At 39.3% G+C, this 22,938-nt stretch overlaps 1 protein-coding gene and 1 long non-coding RNA gene across 5 annotated transcripts in view; one reads left to right on the top strand and one right to left on the bottom strand.

Moving 5' to 3' along the window:
* Nucleotides 1-12,485, top strand: part of LOC143673700 (TRPM8 channel-associated factor 1) — a 44,625-nt gene extending 32,140 nt beyond the window's left edge. For 3 of the 4 annotated variants that reach the window (XM_077148569.1, XM_077148548.1, XM_077148539.1), the window contains 7 exons: nucleotides 4,297-5,291; nucleotides 5,581-5,678; nucleotides 6,785-6,998; nucleotides 7,291-7,530; nucleotides 8,359-8,696; nucleotides 10,003-10,253; nucleotides 12,111-12,485. In XM_077148569.1, coding sequence (XP_077004684.1) covers nucleotides 4,297-5,291; nucleotides 5,581-5,678; nucleotides 6,785-6,998; nucleotides 7,291-7,530; nucleotides 8,359-8,696; nucleotides 10,003-10,253; nucleotides 12,111-12,120 — 2,146 coding nt within the window. In that variant the 3' untranslated portion in view covers nucleotides 12,121-12,485. Of the gene's footprint in view, nucleotides 1-4,296; nucleotides 5,292-5,580; nucleotides 5,679-6,784; nucleotides 6,999-7,290; nucleotides 7,531-8,358; nucleotides 8,697-10,002; nucleotides 10,280-12,110 lie in introns of all 4 variants that reach the window. The other variant, XM_077148558.1, reaches the window with a different exon arrangement.
* The window catches only part of LOC143673711 (uncharacterized), a 40,994-nt gene that overhangs the window by 17,889 nt on the left and 167 nt on the right, over nucleotides 1-22,938 (bottom strand). The window lies entirely within an intron of this gene.

The following is a 22,938-nucleotide window of genomic DNA, read 5'->3' as shown; positions in this document are numbered from 1 at the left end:
AAAATTCTAAGAAATCTACAGACAACAGCTATCAAAATAATTGAATTTAGCAAGATTGCAGGATACAAGGTTATATACCAAAATCAATTATATTTCAAGATGCTAATAACGAATTATTGGAAATTGAAATTTAAAATATAACATGTAAAATAGTATCAAAATATTAAGGGATAAATTTAACAGAATATGTCACAAGATTTGTATGCTGAAAACTGCAAAACATTGCTGAGAGAAATTAAATAAGACCTAAAGAAATGGAGAAATATATCGTAATCATGAATCAGAAAACTCAATATCGTTAAGATGTCAATTTTTCTCCAAATGACCTATAGACTCAATACAATCCCAACCAAATTTCCAGCAGGTTTATGTTTGTGTGTGTATGTGTAGATATTGATAAATTGATCTTATGATTAATATATAAATGAAAAGGAACTATCCTAGAAAAACAATTTGACAAAGAAGAACAAATATGGAGGACTTATACTACCTTATTTCAGGACTTACTATGTATAAAGCAAAAGTAATCAAAACGGTGTGCTATTAGCATATGGTTAGACATATAGATAATTATTTTATTTTGAAAACTCAAATATAGTTTTCAAACCAAGGGAATTTTCACCTCATTTTGTGCTTCTTTCTTCATATTTCTCTCTCATCTTTCCTTTTGGAACTCTTACTTGCTAGATGTTAGATCTTTTGATCTGTCCTTCATACCTTTTACCTTTTCTCTGATAATGTTCATCTTTCTGATCTGGAAGAATCACTTAATCTTCCATGTTATGTATACACAATCTTCAGCTGGGTCAAGTCTTATTTTCTGCACATGTATTAAACTTAACTTCATCTGTTTGGCATATTTTTTATCCTAATTAGCAACTTAATAACAGTTCCCTTTTTTGAGAGAGAAAGAAAGCACGCTAATATATCTCAAACCTCTTGGATGATATACAATATTTAGAATTTTCTTCACCATTTATCATTACTATTTCTTTGGGAGGTGATTTTTCTCCTTGTTTAGTTTCATGCTATTGATTTTCATCAAATATTTGATGATTTTTGTTTATTTAAATTACACTGAAATTCTAGACTGATTATTTGTTATTGAAGTGTATTTTCTCAGCACAAATAATTATTCTTGTTCCTTTTGTTTTCTTGATCTTCTCTTTCATATTTATGCAGTTACAGATTCTTATGTTCTATGGGTTTCTGGTCAGTCTGAATCCATTTAGTTTATGTTTTCTATAAATTCTTCACTTTGCTAGTTTACTAGTTGTATCTTTCTCAAAATTCCAGCACAATTAAGGATTCCTTCTTACTCAAATACTTTTGTTTCATTTTAAAGGAAGTTGAGAAAGAGAAGTAAAATTCTAATTCATTTTTTTTTCAATTTATCAAACAATTATTTAGCTCTTCCCTACACTATATGTTGGAAATAAGACACATGTCTCTGAGAATGCTCTCTGTCTCATCACCAAGCAGTGTCATTGTGTAGATGAAGTTCTAATGATTCAGTCTCTGGATCTCAGTTTTGCGGAATAAGTATCTCCCATCTTGTCATAACAGGCCAGTGTATAAACCTGGATGCCAGTATATTAATTTAAAATATAATAACCCACCTCTTCACAGACTTCATTTGCAGAAAATTAATTGCATAAAATTTATAAACAGGACTCCTTATTATAAGACTTAAAACACATTTTGCATTTAAATTTTTATACATGCTTAAGGTAAAAATAAAGATGAAAGTTAAAGATAGAATTTGCAAGATGTTGCAAGAAAGATATAAATGCCACAAATTTAGAACTTTCTGTTTGACCTGGCCAATTACTTCTTTCTCTCTCAAGGCAGGTGATCATGGGAGGCAAGCTTATAATCTAAGGTTGTTTGGTAAGCCTGGAATCAGAACAGAAGAGTTAGTTGAATGATTTTAATGGTTAATGCTTTTAAGGCATTAGAGAGTCATCTGGTAGGGTAGGGTGGTATCATTATTTTCAAGAAAAGGTTGTACCTGCTGCTTTTTCTCTAGAAAAAGAAAACCAATAGGAGATTATACATATTAGCTACAAATAGTACAGATAAGGAATTAGCTTATGCAATTGTGAGGGCTGGCAAGTCCAAAATTTTTAGGACAGGCTGGAATCTCGGGCCTTCGACTACTGATTAGATGAGCTAATTAATACTTCTTAAATATTTAGAAGTAGAAATGGGTGGCAGTGATGGGTTCTGAGGATAATCAAGCAGCATCTTGCAAGGCAGCTACTTCAAGGAAGGCCATTATAGATTCCTTATAAAAAGCAGGGTTAACTTTCTCAGCTGTGGGTGGAAGGCCTGCTTCTATTGGTAAAGAAGATGCAGCAAAATTTAGGGGTTCAGTGTCCCTGTTTCACCAGGATCTGCTCATATGTCCCCATTCCAATTTTCAGGTTCCCATTTCTTCCCAGTCAAAGCCTCAGCATTGTCCTCAGCATTTGCATTGTAATTCAGCCACTCACTGAATGAGACTGTAGGTTTGGTTTTCAGAAATCTCTGCTCTGTGGTAGAGAAGATGAAGTTTTCTTTCAAAGGAAATATAGAAACCTTCAAATCATTTATGATGGCACTTGAGCTGAGAATTTGAAGCCTTGAGCTCATCCATTCCTTTCCCCACATTCTCTAGTGTACTGCAGTTAAGAGCAACCAGCCAGTATCGGTTAGTCATTAGTTTGACAAAAATGTTTTATTGTATCAAATATGTGGTCACTTTGAACCTTGCCTCTAATTGGGTGACATTTTGTGTATCTCCTGCCACATCACTTCATGGAACATCATTATATAACCACAGGAAATAGAGTCATTAGTGCCTTTAAATCTAAAAGAAACAATTCCAGAAACCACAAAACCAAGTCAGAAAACTCATCTTTAAGATTCTGTTCCTCTAGTATCACTTTTGGTACCAAAATCTGTATCTGTCAGGATTCTCCAGGGAAACAAAGATAAAATATATTTGTGGATGGATAGATAGATAGATTGATTGATTGATTCAGAGATTTTATTTTATGGAACTGGTTCACGAGATTGTCCAAAATTTGTCAGGCAGGCAGGCTGGAAACTCAGCAGAAGTTGCCATCGCAGTTTGAAACAGAATTTCTTCTCCAGGAAACCTCAAATTTTGCTCTTAAGGCCTTCAACTGATTGGATGAGGCCCACCCCCATTACTAAGGGTAATCTCCTTTCCTTAAAGTCAACTGATTGCAGATGTTAATCACATCTACACAATTCCTTCACAGCAACATCTAGACTTGTTTTTGACTGAACAGCTTGTCACCATTGCTCAGTCAAGGTAATACAGAAAATTAACTATTGTACCTGCTGAGAGGACTACAGTTTTCCCATCAATTGATTAGAGTTCCATCAGCCACAGAGAGTGGAACCCAAATACTGTGAAATTGTTAAATCACCGGACCACCATGTTTCAGTGTTTCCTTAATACAGCTCCTTTCTACTCATACAATTGCCACAGCTTTACCTGCTCAGGACCTCATGTTTATAGAAGTCACCCTATACTCTCCTTCCCGTGTAATCCCACTAGGTATCAGTTCCATCTCCCATCTAGAGCTTATGAGTGTCCCAAGGTCTAGGATGGGTGGGTTATCTACAAATGGTAAATAGATGGTATTAAGCAAAACTTTATAGCATTTTTTACAGTTCTGTTGGGCAAGCACTGAGTGGTTGGAGAGCTGGATGTAGACAGAGTCAAATCCTAACAAGTTCAGATAACAGGAAGGTCTCCCTAGAGTTGAGGCCAATCAGCTCCCCTGCCCCACCCTGCCTTGACTCTTTACTAGCTCCACTAAGCTGGCTCTCCACTGATTTTTATATGTAGGATATTAGCTGCCTGAAATTTATAAACAAGACTCTTTTTAAGAATGAAAACAAGTTTTCCTGTTCAGTTGTTTATATAATGCTTGAAAGGCTGAGATAAGCATGAACTTAAATCCAGAGTATTGAAGATATAGTATGGAGTAAACACAGCAGGGCTTCCTTCAAAATTTCATTTGGAGATGTTGTACTTTGAGAATGAGTGCAGCAAAATTACTGTTGAGCCCCTAGGTTTTCCCTCAAACAAGTCTCCATACCCTGTGTGGTCATACCTACCCTCTTTGTTCTCTTGACTCCTGTAAGAACTAAAAATAATAATAGTAGTAAAGAAGCAAGCACATATATATATATATAGCACTTACTATCTGCCAGGCCCTGTTCTCAGAGCTTTATATAGAGTAATCCTTTAACAGAGAACAAATGTGTCTTTTCCAGTTGTGAAGATGATCTCTCCGAAGACAGAGAGGAGCTCCTGCATGGGATTTCAGAGCTCGACATCACCAACTCGGATTGTTTCCCATCCCAGCTACTAGTGCACGGGGCTTTAGCCTTTCCTCTGGGGTTAGATTCCTACCATGGCTGTGTGATAGCGGCAGCCCGTTATGGACGGGGCCGGGTGGTTGTAACTGGCCATAAGGTGTTATTCACTGTGGGTAGATTGGGCCCCTTTCTGCTCAATGCTGTCCGCTGGCTGGATGGGGGCCGGAGAGGCAAGATTGTGGTGCAAACAGAACTGAGAACACTGAGTGGCCTGCTAGCAGTTGGGGGCATAGACACTAGCATTGAGCCAAATCTGACCAGTGATGCCAGTGTCTATTGCTTTGAGCCTGTGAGTGACATGGACGTCAAAGAACTGCAGGAGTTTGTAGCAGAGGGTGGGGGACTATTTGTAGGAGCCCAAGCCTGGTGGTGGGCCTTTAAGAACCCAGGAGTGTCCCCTTTGGCACGATTCCCTGGTAACCTCCTCCTCAATCCGTTTGGTATCAGCATCACAAGCCAAAGCCTCAACCCAGGGCCCTTCCGTACTCCTAAATCGGGGATAAGGACCTATCACTTCCGCTCTACCTTGGCTGAGTTCCAAGTTATAATGGGCAGGAAGAGAGGGAATGTGGAAAAGGGCTGGCTGGCAAAGCTGGGACCAGATGGTGCAGCTTTTCTACAGATTCCTGCAGAAGAGATCCCTGCCTATATGTCTGTGCATCGACTCCTGAGGAAACTGCTAAGTCGCTATCGACTCCCAGTGGCAACCCGAGAAAACCCTGTTATCAATGACTGCTGCAGGGGCGCTATGCTTTCCCTAGCCACTGGCCTGGCTCACTCTGGAAGCGACCTCTCTCTGTTAGTCCCAGAAATTGAAGATATGTACAGCAGCCCCTATCTGCGCCCATCAGAATCTCCTATCACCGTTGAAGTCAATTGTACCAATCCAGGTATGGAATGATTGCTGGGGGTTCAGCATTGTGACATTTGGGGAATGGTGGGGATGGTGGGTTGAGCGGTTCATTTCAGGGATCTGATCACGTCCAGAGGGCCTTCTCCATCCTTTGCATGTACTTTCAAGAAGATTGGAATTGAGGATTTCTAGAAGTGTTTGGAGGAGATGAATCAGGGCAGCACAGAAGGGAAGACATATGCAGAGCTCATCAAGGGGCTATGGAAACGCTGGGTGGAGATGGACTCATGGAGGAAGGATAAAGTGTGCCCTATGCCTTTTGACAGGCACCAGATATTGCTGGATGAGTACTGGGCTCTACATACCTGGAAGGCAAATTATAGAAGTCTCACTGCCTGAGGCTGCTGCCACTGCTGACCTAAAGGTAAAGCCATGCCCCATTTTACCAAGTAACATGTAACACAGATAATTCTTGTTTTCACATTAGTATCTTATTGGATCTTCATAAAACTATATTGAGAATGCAGGGTGGGTATTTTTATCCCCTTTCTACGATTGAGGCAGCTAAAGTGTAGGAAAGCTGAATGATTAATTTGGATGTATAGAGCTGTTACATTTCAGAGCCTAGGACTCACATTTAACCAACTTTTGCCTGTTAATTTTGCTTTTGCGTATGTCACAGAGTAGGGAATAAGGAAGATACCTAATCTAAAGCACCCTCAAGCACAATAGGTTTTCAGTACATTTTAATTCACTTCCATCTTCATATACATCTCCCATTTTCACACAAGATATTTCTAACTGACTTCTTCCCCATGACACCTAAAGACTGTTCCTTAATTGTCTAGTCCACTTTCAGCTGTCACTTTCACAAAAATGTACCCTATTCAAAAAATTTTTTGTGCCCTGCTTTGTCCATGTCAAGGGTCACTATTAAGCTTTAGGGTTGCGTCTGTCCCTTCATCTATCCTGGAGCATGTTTAGCATAAAGTCAGAGAAAACAGTCCTGGGAATCTACCAAGTACAGAAGTTATTCCATTTTACAAGGAAGGAGAACCTTGGAGAAATGGGAGGAAGAGACTCAGCCTCCAACTAAATCACACTGCTTTTCATGGTATCCTCTCGCTAATGAGAAAAAGGCAGGATTCCCTCCACCCCATTTCCAAGGCCAGAATCACTGCAATGGAATATGCAACCTGGGATTCTGCCTCTTACAGAGACATGAAGGGACCTTGTGTAAGAGTCTAACCTGCCTGGTGCCCCTCGCATTAATTCTTCATAATGATCCATTGTGGAACTGTTTAAATCTCTTAGAAGAATATGCACATGTAATTTTCAATCTGTGTGACTGGGTGGAGTGATACAATTTCGTGGGTTTAGCAAGCATGGTTCATAAATGGTAAGAAGGCCAGGCTTGTATGGGGTAATGGCCTAATGACCCTTTCTGTGTTCCCTTCCCTGGGCTCTCTCCCCTGTCTTTCCCTGTCCCTGTATTTTCCTCTATCACATGGTGGACTCTCTCTGCTCCAGATACAGATTGGCTGCCACACTGACGACCTGACCAGGGCCAGCAAGCTGTTCCGAGCCCCACTAGTGATTAACCGGTGTTGCCTGGACAAACCTACAAAATCAATCACCTGCCTCTGGGGTGGCCTTCTCTATATCATCGTGCCCCAGAGCAGCAAACTGGGTTCTGTGCCCATCACTGTTAAGGGAGCTGTGCATGCCCCATACTACAAGTTGGGTAAGTTTTGTCTTGGAATGAATCTTGAAGGAAGGTAAAGAGCTGAGGATGGGGAGATGATTTGAGGCTGTTTGGTATGAGAGAATTTGTGGAGAGAAAAAGAGTAAGCTTCTTAAATTCCACTTTGGGGCCTTGGAGATAAAGACCAAACCACATCCATGGAGACTTGAGGATAGAAAGTTGGGACATGGTTGTTTAAGACCTCGATGTTCTCCTCCAAGGATTCAAGTTGTATATTTTTACCTAAGGATTTGGGGAAGTGAGTCTCAAGTCCCATGGCCTCTGTTCCTAGGAGAAACATCTCAAGAGGAGTGGAAGAAATGTATCCAAGAGAATCCAGGTCCCTGGGGGGAGCTGGCAACAGACAACATCATCCTAACGGTGCCAACAGCAAATCTCCGTACTCTGGAGAACCCTGAGCCACTGCTTCGTCTCTGGGATGAGGTGATGCAGGCTGTGGCACGGCTGGGAGCTGAACCCTTCCCTCTGCGTCTGCCTCAGAGGATTGTTGCTGATGTGCAGATCTCAGTAGGTGCGTGCTCTGGGAGAACCTTCTGTGCATGCTGCCTCAAATTGTTCTTTCATTCAACAGCCAGGCAGTGAGCAGCGAAGAGACTAAAGATTTTTGATAGAAATATATAACAGTAAAAAAGATGTTTGCAAAAAATACATAGCAATTTAAGAAAGCATGTCAAGAGAGATCATCAGACAGTGAGAATGATACAGGAATTAAGTGCTAGATTTTCACAGAGATCCATCAGGAGATTTCAAAGAAAGGAGAAAACTGGTCAAAGTTGTTGGGAGACGAAATTTAACAATTTTGACAAGACACAGAACAATGAGATCTTTGCTTAGGGGTTGATGACCCCAAAACCTGATAGGCAGGTATAGAAATTAAAGAAAAACCATGGAAGTTCCTCTAGCCTCACATTTTCTTGGACTTGATGAATGGTCACTATAAAGAAGTGTCAGTGTGGCAAACTGTATCCTAACTTTGAGAAGAAAACCACTCTCAAAAAGTTCTAAATTTAGAGAAAAGAAATAACAACACAGTTTCACATGGACAGAGCACCCTCATAAAAATAGTTTTTAGTAATATGAATGTCTGTTTGTAGCCTGAATCACTCCCCATATCTATACCTTTTCAAATCAGATTGAGGATAAAAACTTTGTTTCAAGAGGAGAGACTAAGCAGGAAACTTAGGAAGGTCCTGATATGGATAGTCCTTCTGAACAGCATGAGATTTTAGAAGTTTCCAGGAGCTAATAGGTGCCTTGGAAGAAAAACAATACAAACAGAGGAATTTCATGAGATGGGTGGGGAGGATCCTAACTCTCTTCTTTCCTTCTGCTTTCCCAGGGTGGATGCATGCCGGGTACCCTATCATGTGCCATCTGGAATCTGTGCAGGAACTCATCAATGAGAAGCTCATCAGAACCAAGGGGCTGTGGGGCCCTGTTCATGAGCTGGGCCGCAACCAGCAGCGGCAGGAGTGGGAATTCCCACCACACACCACCGAGGCCACCTGCAACCTGTGGTGTGTTTATGTACATGAAACAGTCCTGGGCATTCCTCGTGGTCGTGCCAATATTGCTCTTTGGCCCCCAGTGCGGGAGAAAAGAGTCAGGATCTACTTGGGCAAAGGTCCCAATGTGAAAAACTGGAATGCATGGACTGCACTGGAAACATATTTACAGGTATTGGGCAAGAGTGGAGGGTGATGGGAACCCCCTCCTGTGGGCAACACCAGAACAACACTATTAGATAATATCCTAGTGACCCAGAAGACACCTTGCTACATCTGTCTCCCACCGAGGCCACAAGAAGCCCTGACACAGTCCAAGGAGGACAGTCCTATTTCATGATGGCCTTAGGACATTACTTTGCTCAAGTCTAAAGTAGATTTAATTTAATTGCCCCAGCCCCACCCTGTACCCCATGATTTTGAAGCGGTATGAGAGCACCCCATCCTTCACATTCATAGTAGGTAGCATATGAGTCTATTTGTTTTCTCTTGGATGAGTATACCATCTTCTCATTATAACTTGGCTGTGCCTCAATTTTCACTTTATATAGACTGTCCAAGATTCCTCACTCACCAGGACAAGGGAGTTGCCTTTGCCTTTGGATTATCATTCATTGCCCCGGTTCCTTCCTCCTGACCCCTGGATCAGTTCTAGTTCACTGTGGAGAGTTTTGTCACCTTGCATTCTGGAACTTGATCTTGGGTCAGACATACCTTATTCTGGATCTTCCATGTGCTCAAGTTTCTCTCTCCATTTCCATTGCCATGAGAATGATAATGAGACAGCCAAGAAGGCTCTAATTTAACCCTATCATTAAAGCTGATTATGCCAGGGACAGAAGTTCTTACCTATGAAATAAAGTTAAAGTTGGTTTAGGGAACTGATAAGGCCCCTCTTAACTTGAAAGCTCTTTTTCCATGGTTTCAAGATGGTTCTCTTTTTCTAAACTTATGACTTACTGTTAATTCTAGCTATAAAGACCATATTTAATCTTCTACTTCTACCCGGCTTATTTTTTCCCCAAAGGCCATTTTTGTAGCCTTTCAAATTAACAGAGACCTATGATTAATAAGGCTTCCATTGTCAGGATAAGGGTGGGTGTTTCCCGGTGGTTGGGGTATAACTTTGCAACTTTGAAAGATACCAGGATTTCATCACTTCATCCAATTTCAAAGCCTTGTTTAATGTCCTATCACTACTTTTAAAAACTGTAAATAATCACTGTAATTTTTACCACACTCATTATTTATTAGGTATACACTTTGTGCTAAGCATTGTGCTAGTCTAAGGCCCTTCCTAAGATTATAATATGGGAGAGTAAGGCATGAAGCCAGCAGATAAAAACAGAGGAGAGTTAACCATATTTATGAAGCTAATGTTTATGAGGAAAATGCACTAAGTTCACCTGTTACAGTGTTTGTTGGGTGGTCTTTCTTTATTGGATGCCTCATTCTGCTTTTGTTTTCCCTCATTTCAGCTACAGGAGGCCTTTGGTTGGGAGCCCTTCATCCGTCTCTTCACTGAGTATAGGAACCAGACCAACTTGCCCACAGACAACGTTGACAAAATGAATCTGTGGGTCAAGATGTTCTCCCACCAAGTGCAGAAGAATCTGGCTCCTTTCTTTGAGGCCTGGGCCTGGCCCATCCAGAAGGAAGTGGCTACCAGCCTGGCCTATCTGCCTGAGTGGAAGGAAAATATTATGAAATTGTACCTTCTCACACAGATGTAAGGAGTGCCCAGCAAGGTGGCAGGTAGAGAGGTGTGGGGAGGTAGGCAGAGATGGGGGATTCACTCCTCTACCTCTGTCTGTTAGGGTTCCAGCCTTGTCCTCTCCGCAGCACAAGGTGGAATCAAAATTTCTCAGGAACAAGGCTTCCTGTTTCTGAGTCTTATTCCACTGCTCTCAGCTATCACATTCTTCCTGACCCTATAATGGCCCAATTCTGAGAGCTTTGGCACCTCTTCTATGCCATCCCTTGGTTTACCATCATGAGCCATAGTGGAGGGTGGTTCTCATCTTGTCATCCCAAGGGTTCTTTCTGGGCTTATATTTTTGACCAGTTAGTTGTTCCAAAATCCTGGCCATAGAACATAGCAGGAATACCCATGTACCCTAATAACCAGATAGCTCTGATAGCTCCTATGTTTTGTGTCTTGGGTAAATTTCAAATAGCTTAAAAAGTAGGTTGATTAGTAGAAAGAGCCCAGAACTAGGGTTAGCTCTTGGGAGAGTCATTTTTTCTCTCTATTCCCATTTCCTTGTGTGGGAAATGGGGATAAAAATCCCTGCCTCACAGGGTTGCCCTAAAGACTTGGATTGATCATTCTGAAGAGGTTTGTGAACTATACTATAAGCACATCTAAGGGATTGTTTATTTTATGCCAATTCACAGAAGAATGAGCTTACTACTTCCCACAAATTAGGAGTTAAGTTCATCATCTCTAGCAGTAGACACCTTGTATATAAATCTGATTCTTTCACCTACTAGTGGTATGACCCTGGGAAAGTTCTTTAATTTCTCTGTGATTCAGTTAGCTCATCTATAAAATGGAATCTATTTTGTAGTGTTATTGTGAGGATGAAATTATATAATGTTTGCTTATTGGGAATTGGGTAGATGCATAGACAAAAACGATTTGACCTAGATGTCTTATTTGGGTTCCTTTGTTATGTCTTTAACCAGTGCTAGAATTATTTTCCTTTATTTCAGGACTGTCCATTTTCTAGGTGTTTTGAGCATAGGAGATGCTCAATAAGATATTTGTTGAATATTCAATCAACATTTAAAATGATTGCTATGAATTATGAGGTGTTGAATATATGAATCATTGTACTCAGTCCTTTATATAGATTGTTTTCATCATATGAGGTGGAAATTACTATAACCATCAATTTATTAATGAGAGAACTGAATTAAGTAAATTGCCTAAAGTTAAATTGCCAATAAGAGGTAGATCTGATACTTGAATAGATGCATGAGTATTCTTAGCTACAGTACTTCGAATGACTAAATAAATGAGTAAATTAAGTAATCCACCAGCAAACAAAAGAGCATTTTATGTCCCTGCTTGCAGAGCTTGGACTTCTTGTACTTACTCCTTTTATAATTTATTAGAATGAAAAGTCCTTCCATTTCTTCCAATGTCAGTCCAAAGGAAGAATTTAAGGGAGGCTCCTGAAGTACTTCCCAGTAGAAAATGTTGGCTGGAGCCATTTAGCATCATTTAGATTCCAAGTTATTCAATTTTTAGTCATTCTTTCTTGAGCACCATGAACGCTTTCTGGGTTTTGTTTGAATGATAGGTTATTTTGGTAAAGGGCCTAGCTCTTGAAGTCCCAGGCATTGCATATGCTCAGAGAGGAAGTATGCAGTTCTCAGAGAGGAAATTAGCTCCTGAATCTTCAGAATAATATCTTCATCCATTCTCACCCTTTTATATCCATTTTCAGCAGTGCAGCCTGGGGGTCTTTTAAAAATTGTAATGCTATCCCTGCCACTCCCCTGTCTAAAAACCTCCAGTGGGATTTCTAATTTGAGATGATGGACTGAACATATGAGTTTGCCTCCCCTCCCTCCCCAGGCCCCACTGAAATTGAAGACAAGAACTGCAAAAGGAAATTGACACATCTCGACCAAGAAAACTGAAGGAATTTGGTTATAAGTGGAGAAGACCTCGACAGATTTCTGGAAGAGAGAAGTGGATGCAGCATGATACTGAGTGGAAGGATGGAGGTACCTTTCAGTTAGAATATAAGCTGATCTGAACAATATAACCCCAGAGACTTGGGCATCTGATAATACTATCCAGTAAAGAATTATATCGGTTGTAAAATTGTACCCCATCCCACTTCACCCCACCCTTGTGCATAGAACATCGGCAGCCTACTACAGGTACCAGTTAGAACTTTGTCTTGTTGTTGTTGTTGTTGTTTTAAATAAAGGAATTGAATAAACAGCCTGAGTTGAGGTAGGAGTTAGTGCTCCAAGTAAAATTCCTCCTTGTGGAAATTAGGGGCCCCTTAACCTATCAGCTAGCTTTCTATAACAGTTGAAACCTCTACTCAAGTGCCCAGTGCTTCCAGTTATAGGAGAGTCATACTGGGGAAGCAGACTTACTCCCACTATGCCAGAAGAAACTCATTTCCCAGACCAGCTCCCTATAACCAAAAATCAGCAGTTTCATTGATTCTTAGATGTGAATGGCCAACCAGGAATTCAAGGAAGGGAGAGAGGTGGAGGAAAAGCATGTAAGGAAAATAACCAGGTAGACTTAGGAGTTGGAAGAATAAGATAACTCTGGAGGAAATAAAGTTAAAATTCTAACTACATCTTCAGAGATGTTTGAGATGTATTTGTAAAATAAAGACAGGCTGCTATGAGAAAGGAAAATCTCTGAGATAAAATGAGTCCCTTGAAAGGAAAATAAGGCTGCTAAAAATATTCAGTAGACAGGTTGGAAAATAAAGTTGAGGAACTCTCCCAAGATATATAGAGCAAAAAGAAATAGAAAATATGAAGAAAGGAAAGAAACGCAGACAATACAGTACAATCAATATCTAACTGTTAGGAGTTCCTGAAAGAGAGAATAGGGAGAATATAGATGAAGAAATTAAAAAGAAAATGAATAAAAGAACAGATGTATATCTGTTTATTGTTATTTAACTAAGTCTAAGTTTTAAAGTCTCCAGATTAAGGGGGTCCAAATAACTTACATCTAGACATAATTTTGTGAAATCTTTAAACATCAAAAATAGAGAGAAGATAATAAAATCACCAAAGAAAGAGAAAAAATTAGGCCATCTAACTCAATTAAAAAATAATGAGCAATAGACTGGCAGAACATTTTTCATTAGCCGTACTGAATGCTAAAGTCAATGAGGCAATGTCTTCAGATATCTAATAGGAACTGTTCATGTACTCAGAACTCCATTACAAGCTGAACTGTCAAGAGTAAGGTTAAAATAAAGACATTTTCTGATATGCCAGTTTTCAGAAAGTCTACCTCCCTCGCACCTTCACTGAGGAAGTGTGTTGAAGTTCTCTGGCAAAATGAGGATGAAAGCAAGGAAAGAGGAAGAAGTGGGTGTTCAGAAAAAATAGACCTCATCAGGATGTCTCACACTAGAATAACAGTTATCCAGCATACCCATTTCAGATGAGAGCATAGGGTCCCAAGACCACTCAAAGAATATGCATTCCTTACCATAGGTAGTATCAATGAGAAGCTGAACTGTTTGGGAATACGGAGAACACACATTACTTTTTAGTCAACAAAAATGAAAGGGAAAACAATAATATGCCAAGAAAGGTCCAATTATTTATCAGAAGAAAAATAAAATGGGGCATAATTTTTAGTTACTCATAGAATGTAGGAAGAGTCTCAATTTGGCATTTGTGGTAGGTACATTCTCTGTCAAGTGGCACAAGCATCACAACACTGACTGTGTGGGGAAGAAAATAGCCCTGCCCCTACTTGGTTCTCAGTAAACAGTATGTACATAGCCATTATGTAGATGCTATTTATTGGTATTGTGTTCCGATCAGCCTAAAGACAAAGAATGAAAGACTTAATATTTTATTTAGAACAGAAGGTGAAAGTAATGAATGCTGACAAGTTAAAGAAAAAGAAAACAGAAAAAGGTTGAGAATTAGTTAGGGGAAAGAGAGGTGGAAAGAAAAGAAGGGTACTTATATCTTCCAAGTGGGAATGAAGAGAGGTTTACAGTTAATGGAATAAGAACTAGAGGATAAGTATATTGTTCAAAGCTATAAATTCAACCAATAGAACTATTTAAAAGTGACACATCCATCAAAAATTTGGAGAAGGAAAAGAAAAGGTAGGGACGGTTTATGTTAAATCTTTATCTTCTACAATGGGAAATCATTACAGATTGTCTAAAATTGATAAATCAAGAAGTTATTGTTCAAACATACTATTTAAAGTTAGTAAGTTAGTTACCAGAAGAATTAAAAATAGAATTTGTTAAAATCTTTGCCTATAGGGAAAGGGGCTCGGGTAAAAAGGGTGGGAAGGGAAACTGTGCTTTTCATTTTAAGTCCTGTACTATTTAATTTTTTTACCTCGTGCATGTATTACCTTGAAAAAATTTTTAATAAACTCAAATAAAAATCTTTCTGTGGCTTCACATCGACTAAGTTCAACCAAAACCCTGAACATGGTTTACAAGGCCTCCAAGTATATGCATCCACCCAGCTCATCTTATTTCTTCACTGCTCTCTAGTTCTAGCCACAGTAAATATCTTCCAACTGTTCGAACACACTTCACTTCTGTTGTTTCTACACATTTCTTCCACAAGAGACAAAGTTTGCCTCTTACCTCACCAGGTGTCTGATGATTAAGCTTACTATCTAATAGCTTTTCAGTGAGTAAATGAATGCCCAATAGGATGGACATAGATTGATAGCCAACACAAAAAGGCCTATGGCATTTCACTTTATTCAAGGAAACATTCCAAGAAGGATTATAGATGGAGGTAGAAGCTTTTCTGCTCTCTTAGTCAAAAGACAATTTTAATATATTTTAGTCTTATATGGGACCAGGTGGGATCAGAGGATTTGTATCTATCTGTCAGTCCCCTCGGTATATTCTTTGCTATTTTCCCTGAAATCATAATCTTGTTTTCAGCTACTTTTTTCCCTGTATTTGGGAGAAGCAGTCAACTCTTTAATGGAAATCATCAGTTCCCAAGTTTTCTCTAATTTCTCAGTTATACCTCCTCCCACTCACTCAATCACTTTCTCAATCTCAGGGATAGCTTGGCAAAGACCATTTTAACTTCTTTGTGCTGAAAATGGGTGTTTATTTTATGGAGCAAGGGAATGAAATTGGTTGATAATCTTGAAGAGACTAGTGCCCCTGGGTTTCAGGGTATACCAGATGTAAATCTTGATTGCAGATTTTTTAGCTTAATTTTATGTTGGGTGCCGTTGACCTAATGGAAACATGCCACTTTTGAATATCTATCCTGAAATTTCAAAGTCAAAGCACTCTTCAGGGTAAATTTTGTGGCTTTCCCCTCTGTAATTTCTCTATGACCAAAGTGTAGGAAAAGCTGATCTCAGTGGATTGCAACCAAAATGGTTGCTCTGGCCTCTACCAGAGGCCTTTAATAGAGAAATCTTATTCCTTTATGGGCTGATTTTTGGGGGGTCCACATCAACAGCCTGATGGGCCTAGTTACAAGTGGAATTTGGAGACAAATTCACATGGAGAAAATTAATGGATTAAATTTGCATAATAAATTAAAAGTTTGAGTCTTACAAACTGATGTTCATTAAGGTAAATGAATATAGTGGGAAACTTAGACTTAGTTATTTGAGTCATCTCATTTCATGTCTACTCTTGCCCCATAAGCCCAATATTTTTCAATCAGCATCAATTGGAAGACACATTTGCTGGTTTGAAACTGCTATGTATCACAGAAAAGCCATGTTCTAACCCATTCTTGCAGGGGCAGACCTAGTATTGGGTAGTACCTTTTGTTTAGTTTCTTTCCATGGAGATGTAACTCAGCACATTCAAGAGAGCTCAGAAACAAAATGTACCAGGAGAAGCTGAGAAAGAAGAGAAACACCCAGAGACATTTTGGAGACAGCAGATACAGGGAGCAGAGAGATGAAGCCAAGTGAGAGACATCCCCAAGATGCTGAGAGGAAACACAAAACAGAGAGCTCAGAGAGGTGTCCCCAAAGAAGCTAGCAAGGACCCACAGATGCTCAAAGAAGAAGCCACTGTAAACAGAGGCTTAGAACAGTGGAGCCCAGGCACAAGGGACCAGCAGACACCACACTGTGCCTTTCCATGAAACAGAAACCCTGATGCCAGTGGCCTTTATTCAGAGTCAAGTTATCTTCCTCTTGATGCTTTAATTTGGACATATTTATTACCTTAGAACTGTAAAATTGTAACTTAATAAATCCCCATTATTAAAAGCCAACCCACTTCTGGTAAATTGCAATGCAGCAGCTTTAGCAAACTGAATTAACATATAAGGTCACAAGTCTCGATATATATAATGGAAAGCCTTGGGAAGGATGAATCTTGGTGTCACAGGAACATAGAAGTAAATAACTTTGGAAAATTGCTTACGTTTGCAGAAGGTAATAAAAAATAATAATTGCTGGTCCCATGGAACTTTAACCACTGCTTCTGTATAAGAATTTTGTTGTAAGGGTATTGACCCAAAATTTCCATACACTAGCCTCTCAGACATCTTAATATCAGCACTCCTTGAAGGGTTCTGCATGAAGATGCATAAATCACACTGCTATATGTACAATTGCCAGAAGTTGTGTCTGCTGTGCTCCTACCCAAAGGAACTGATATTTCAGAGCCTGAGAAATAACATCCACACTCAGTCTTGAGCTAACTCAGCTCTCTGGCTCCCAGATGGCTGAAGGCTTGAGTACAGAACCAAACTTCATGTCTCACCTAGAGGTGGGAGTAGGAGTTTAGAAATGTAAGAAAGTCAGTCACTTGTTTCTCACTAGAGGTGGAAAGTTTCAGCATGGGTATATCTGGATTGGCAATGATATGTTTCAAGACATTCTCTGTGACTGAAATATTAACTAGCACCTACCACATATGTTCCACTCACCTATGATCCAAACAGAGAAAACTGTGCTTATTGGGTAGGAAAAAAGAAAGTACACCCATATTCATTTAATAAGTACACCAAAGGAGAATATGAATGCATTTATAACTACGAATTAAGGCTGGCATCCAATCAAGAGAAACAGCAAACTCCAAAGCATCATTGTTCTACATGAAGTAGGCAGGAACTTGACATTAAAGAAAGAAAATACTATAAATGGAACAAAGGTCATCTTCAATGTACTAAATAATGAAAAAAATATAATGGGTGGGTCTTTTATAAATACTCTCAAGTTAATGACTTTGCTTCTTTCTCCTTCTATAATACTATTTTACTGAACTTGAGTGTCTTAATTTTAGGGGATATAATTGTAACAGTTCCTGTACTAATCTGAGTCCTTTAAGAAGCAGAAGCCAAAATAGGATTAGATATGTAAGATATTTACTAGGAGAACACCTGTAAGAGAAAATGGAGAGGAAGGCAGCAGAGGGGAGAGAGCCATTGGAATACGATATAGGTCTAACCCTTGTGAAGGAAAGACTGACTTACATTTCTGTACCATTCTAAGAACATTTTGGCAGGCCAATGGGGAGTCCTTGAGCCAAAGTCACCATCAGAGGAGTCCCAGACCTCCCAGGAACAGTATCTCTGCCATATTCAATAATTGTTGGGAAGAAGCCTCTGGGAAAGTCTGGTCTTGGTACCAACACAAGGTTGGATTTCAGAGAACAACAGCTGGAGGCCGTCTGTCAATTACACAACCCACTCCCTGCAATTGGATATCTGAGAGCAGCATTTTCATGGCCACAACAGCGCTTATTCTTAAGACAGCTGTGGACACCTGTTCTGGATCATCTTAAATCGTGATTTAGTAAACCTCTTCAGTGTCTCATACCAGTAAATGCATTTAGGTGGAGTCATCCATCTGTATTCTAAATTAGATTGTGGGTAATTCTTTTCAGATTCTTGAGGCTACTTCAGGGAAAGAATACATGAGACCATATTAAATTGAGCAAGAACTTAAAAAAATTGAAAGAGGCCAATGACTATTAATGCCAGACCACAATTGGAAAGCATATGCATGAAGTAACCCCTGCATTTGGCTTTGTGACAAACTGGAATTGCTGCAGGGATTGTCCTCTTTTTGACAAAAAATGGATTGATGTATCACTCTTAACAATAACAATTCTGATTTGTATATGCCTCTTTCATACGCTAGAGAACTAAGTATAATGTCATTGTATATTTATTATGTATAACCCAGAGAAAGTCAGTCACTACAGTACAAAGGGTATAGATTAGCATGCTTGGCTTGAACTATTGCACTTTGACCATTAGAACTGTAAATGGCTTCACCTTCCTCTAAATCTCTTAAGAGAAAGGTAGATTCTATGAACAGAATTGGGATTTAATTAGAAATGACAATTGACGTTAAGGAAGCAATGACAGTGTTTAGTACACAGCAGTTCTTAAAAACCCACTCACTCATGAAAATATAATACAAACACCTTAGTAAGGCAGACAAAGCCCTCCAAACCTGACCCAAATATGTCTTTAGAGCTGGCACTACACAAGCCCTGTTAACAAGTTTCAGCCGTGATAAACAATTTGTTTTTCTCAAATCAAACTTTTCACATTTACATGTCCATGGCTTGTAACACCCTCCACTCTTCTCCACCCACAAACATCATATATATTTTTCAAGGCTGAATTTTTGTGTCACCTGCTCTGTAAATTCTTCCCTAACCCCTTGATCAGAAATAATTGCTTCTTCCTTTCTGTTGTCTAGCACTGAATTTGTAGCCAGTTTCAGCACTTTACATAAATTGATCTGATGCCATAGCTGTTTTCAATTCTGCTTTCCTCTCTGCAACTACTCCTGACTCTAGTATCATCCCCTCTTCCCACAGGACCTCACAGAATATGTGTCCGGTGAGTATTTTTTTAAACCTTAATCGAATAGTTTCTCTTTTCTCCTTGTTGACAGTAAAGGTTCGGTGGCCTGCACCTTTGCACAAATAATAAAAACTTTGATTAGGACCCATGCTGGCTGCCATCATTCATTTCCTAATTTTAAATTGACTTTTATGCTGTGCCTTACATCATTTTGTTGCCATTCCTCAGCCGGCTTCTGCTCCCAAGGGCAGGGACGTCAGTGATAGGAGACCTGTTTCTGCTATCTGACCTTGAAAAATCACCTTTGTTTAAATCCCTTTCTTCTATTAGATCAACAATTACATACTCTTGGGAGTCTTTTTAGACCAGTACTAGTGATTTAGCATAAAGAATAAGATTTATTTAAATACAGACTGGTCAAAACAAAAGGAGCACCAACATATAAAAGACACCCTGAGCTCACATTTTGATATGGAATTTTACTGACCCACTCTTTTGGTCTGTCTCAGTTCCCTGAGGTCAGATGTTTTCTGGTATGAAACCTAGGAACTCAGTTAACTTTACCTTACTTTGGACTTCTACCTTGGAGAATTCTAAACTTTTGATAGGTCTTAATCAAATTGTCTTCTTTGTATAAGTCTGTCCTTGCTTTTTCTTTCCTGAAATGTGAAAGCATTTGGCTCTCTGCCAAACAGATTTCCACTAATCCTCCAAAAAGTCAGTTACTTACTCTAATTCAACATTTTTTAACATTCACTACATAGCTATTCATTTATTCAATGTACATTTATTCATTTACTGAGAACCTAAAACATACTACATGGCAGAAATTAAACCAGGCTATGAGGATAGAATGGTGGGCAGAAAGACTCAGCACTCTTAACACAGAGCTAATCAAATGGTCATACAAATAAACATGGTAAATTACCACTGCAGTGAGAACTAAGAAGGAGAGGCATGTGTGTAGTCAGGAGGAGGATTTGGTATGGTCTGGAGGTTAGGACAGTCTTTACTAGGGAAGTGATAACTGAGATAAGGTAAGAAGAAAGAGTAGGAGCTTTCTAGGAGAAATATCACTAAGTTAGGAGGGAGTGTTGCACACTGTATTAGTTTGCTAATGCTGCCGGAAAGCAATATACTAGAAATGGAACGGCTTTTAAAAAGGGAATTTAATAAGTTGCAAGTTTACGGTCCTAAGGCTGTGAAAATGTCTAAATTTAAGGCACTAGTAGGAGATTACCTTCACTCAAGAAAGGCTGATGCCTTCTGGAACACCTATTCTGGAAGATACCAAGCTCTTCTGAAATCTTTCAAGACATTTTCCATGAATTTCCACATACACATGAACTGTGTGTATGTATAAAAGCTTTGACTATATTAACAAGGTCATATGAACACTAACCAACAAATTTTAAGCTTTTAAACATTTCCATATTAATACTTACAGATCTGTCGTTTTCCCATTTTAACAGCTGGAAAGTGTTACATTATATGATGCATCATGATTTAACCATTAACTTATTAATAATTCAAACTTATTGATTAGGTAAGTTTGAGTTGCCTTTCTGTATTTGTCAAGGTTCTCCAAAGAAACAGAAGAGGCAGGATTTGTTATAGGAGTAAGAAATTTACTACAGGTATTGACTCATACAACAACAGGGATTATCAAGTCGGAATTCTGTAGGGCAAGCTGCAAGTTGAAGCTCTATGGTGAAGAACTGACCAGAAAAAGCTAGTTTGTCGAAGTAGAAGCAGGACTTCTACAGTATAGGATTTCTGACTTCTGAAATCTTCAGTTCTGGCTTAAAACTTCCAACTGATTGGATGAAGAGTCTCCTCTCATCAACAATACTTTGTTGACTGTAGATGTATCCATTGAAGATTCAATCAACGACCATAAATGCAAATCCATTTATGAAATACCCTCATAGTGCTTGACCAAAGTACTGAACACCATAACCTAGCCAGGTGACACACACAATTAACCATCACATCTTCTATTCAAAATAATGCTGCAATGAACACTATGTATGCACATAACTGTTTATATTTATATCTGTGGAATAAATTTCTAAAAATGAAATTGCTGGACCAAAGAGAAAATAGGAAGATATAGATATACAAAGATATGTCTTTTTACATTCTGATAAATCCTCCCAGTCTGTCTTTCAGAAAAAGTGCATCCTTTCGCACTCTTATCACCAATATTGGAGAATGTCTGTTTCCTCACACTTTTAACAACATTGAGTATTATCAAGATTTTAAGCTTTGAAAATATGAGCAATGAAAATGTTGTCCGCTTGTTCTTTTAAGTGTTATATATTTAGTGATTAGTTCTGTCAATCAATAAATGAAAGGAAAATATGGCTTTCTTGTTGTGAAAGTTAGACTCCCAAATATAAATACATTTTTCACCTTAAGGAACAGATAGGAGCTCAGTTAAAAAGAAAAAAAAGTTTTGAGGTCTACACAAATGTAGAGTGAGGTAACCTCTCAAAGGTGGTTACCTGGTTTCCCTAAGGAACATCTCTTTAAATTTCTATAAGTTTCTTACACAGAAGAAGTAGGAGAAATTTCACAGTGTATTAAGTGTATTAAGTGTATTAAGAAAGGTATCCGCACTTCATTCCTGGCTAACCCCAGTCTCAAAAACAAGCAAACAAAACAACATGAAAAAAACATTGCTTTAAAGCGTCAAAAGTCTATTTTGGTAGAAAAACAATAAAAGTGTGAAAACATTGTGTTAGTTGAAGAGTGAAGAGTGAAAGGTGAAAGGTTAGTCAGCATTGTCAAGTGTGGTTTGATGACAATAGGTAAGGGTGAAGTCTGGGAAGGATTCACTGCTGGCCCTGGGAATGAAATGAAATAGAAGCAGAAGCTGAATTGCCATGGCTTGAGCTTCATCTTCAGCAAAGGGGAGAGGGGGATGCAAGGAAGAAATGGCACGTTGCATTGAAAGAGGTAAGTAAAGGAGTTTTTTAAAAGCATATTTTTAGTCCATGAAAGAAATCAGAGAGGGATAAAAAATGAAAATACAAAAAAAGGAGGGGAGTACTGAACAATGAGATCCTGAGGAGACGCTGTCTTTGTGAAGAGCATGGGCTGAAAGAGATGGAGTGAAGAGACTCACCTTGAGAAGCTGAAAGGACATCTTTTCCCCTGAGACAGAAGAGACTGAGTGAAGAGTCCGCTAAGCATTAAAGTGCAAGGAGGATGCTTGTGGGAGTAAGTGCTGCTTTTAAGTAATGCTTATAGAGCGATAACTCTGAATCTACTGTTAAAAAGTAGTGGGATACACCTGATAACTTAAACAGTGAGATGATTTATATCTATAACTAGTGACACCACCAAAAGGAGTCTTGAGAAAAAGAGGCTCTAAACGCCCTTCTCACTAATCATCCTCACATCATAACCCTCACCTTCCCACTTCCTCTCTTATCCTTCCCCTCGCCCCAAAACATCATCACAAAAGTAAAAACAGTGCATTTGTTATGCAAAGTTGTGCAAAAGCAGATTCACTGCACATCTCCTAGGACTTGTCCATCTTGAGTTTCACCTCCCGACCCTCTTAGGTAGAAATTAAAGCAGCAGCCACTGTATAGCTTAGCTGTAATTTCTGCAGCCTTTTATGGACCTATTTCGGTGATGTCACAAGCAAGTTTACGTCTCAGCAAGAATATCAGTGGGCGTGATTCCTACGTGTAACCCCAAACCAAAATGTCAGTTCTTCCTTTTGGGATGAGTTCCATGCAGGGCCTTGTGCTCACCACCAGGAGGCCACTCTGCAACGCAGTCGCCCGCCGGGCTAGGGGAACCGCGGCAGCTGTGGCTCTCACCCGCCGCCGTGGTTTACACGGTTGTTGGGGGATTATTTGCCCCAAATCTGGTTGATTTGA

The sequence above is a fragment of the Tamandua tetradactyla genome, chromosome 1 (genome assembly GCF_023851605.1).
Source record: "Tamandua tetradactyla isolate mTamTet1 chromosome 1, mTamTet1.pri, whole genome shotgun sequence".
In the NCBI taxonomy this organism is placed as follows: Eukaryota; Metazoa; Chordata; class Mammalia; order Pilosa; family Myrmecophagidae; genus Tamandua; species Tamandua tetradactyla.
Note: the sequence above shows the minus strand (reverse complement) of the source record. Positions and strands in the feature narration are given on the sequence as shown.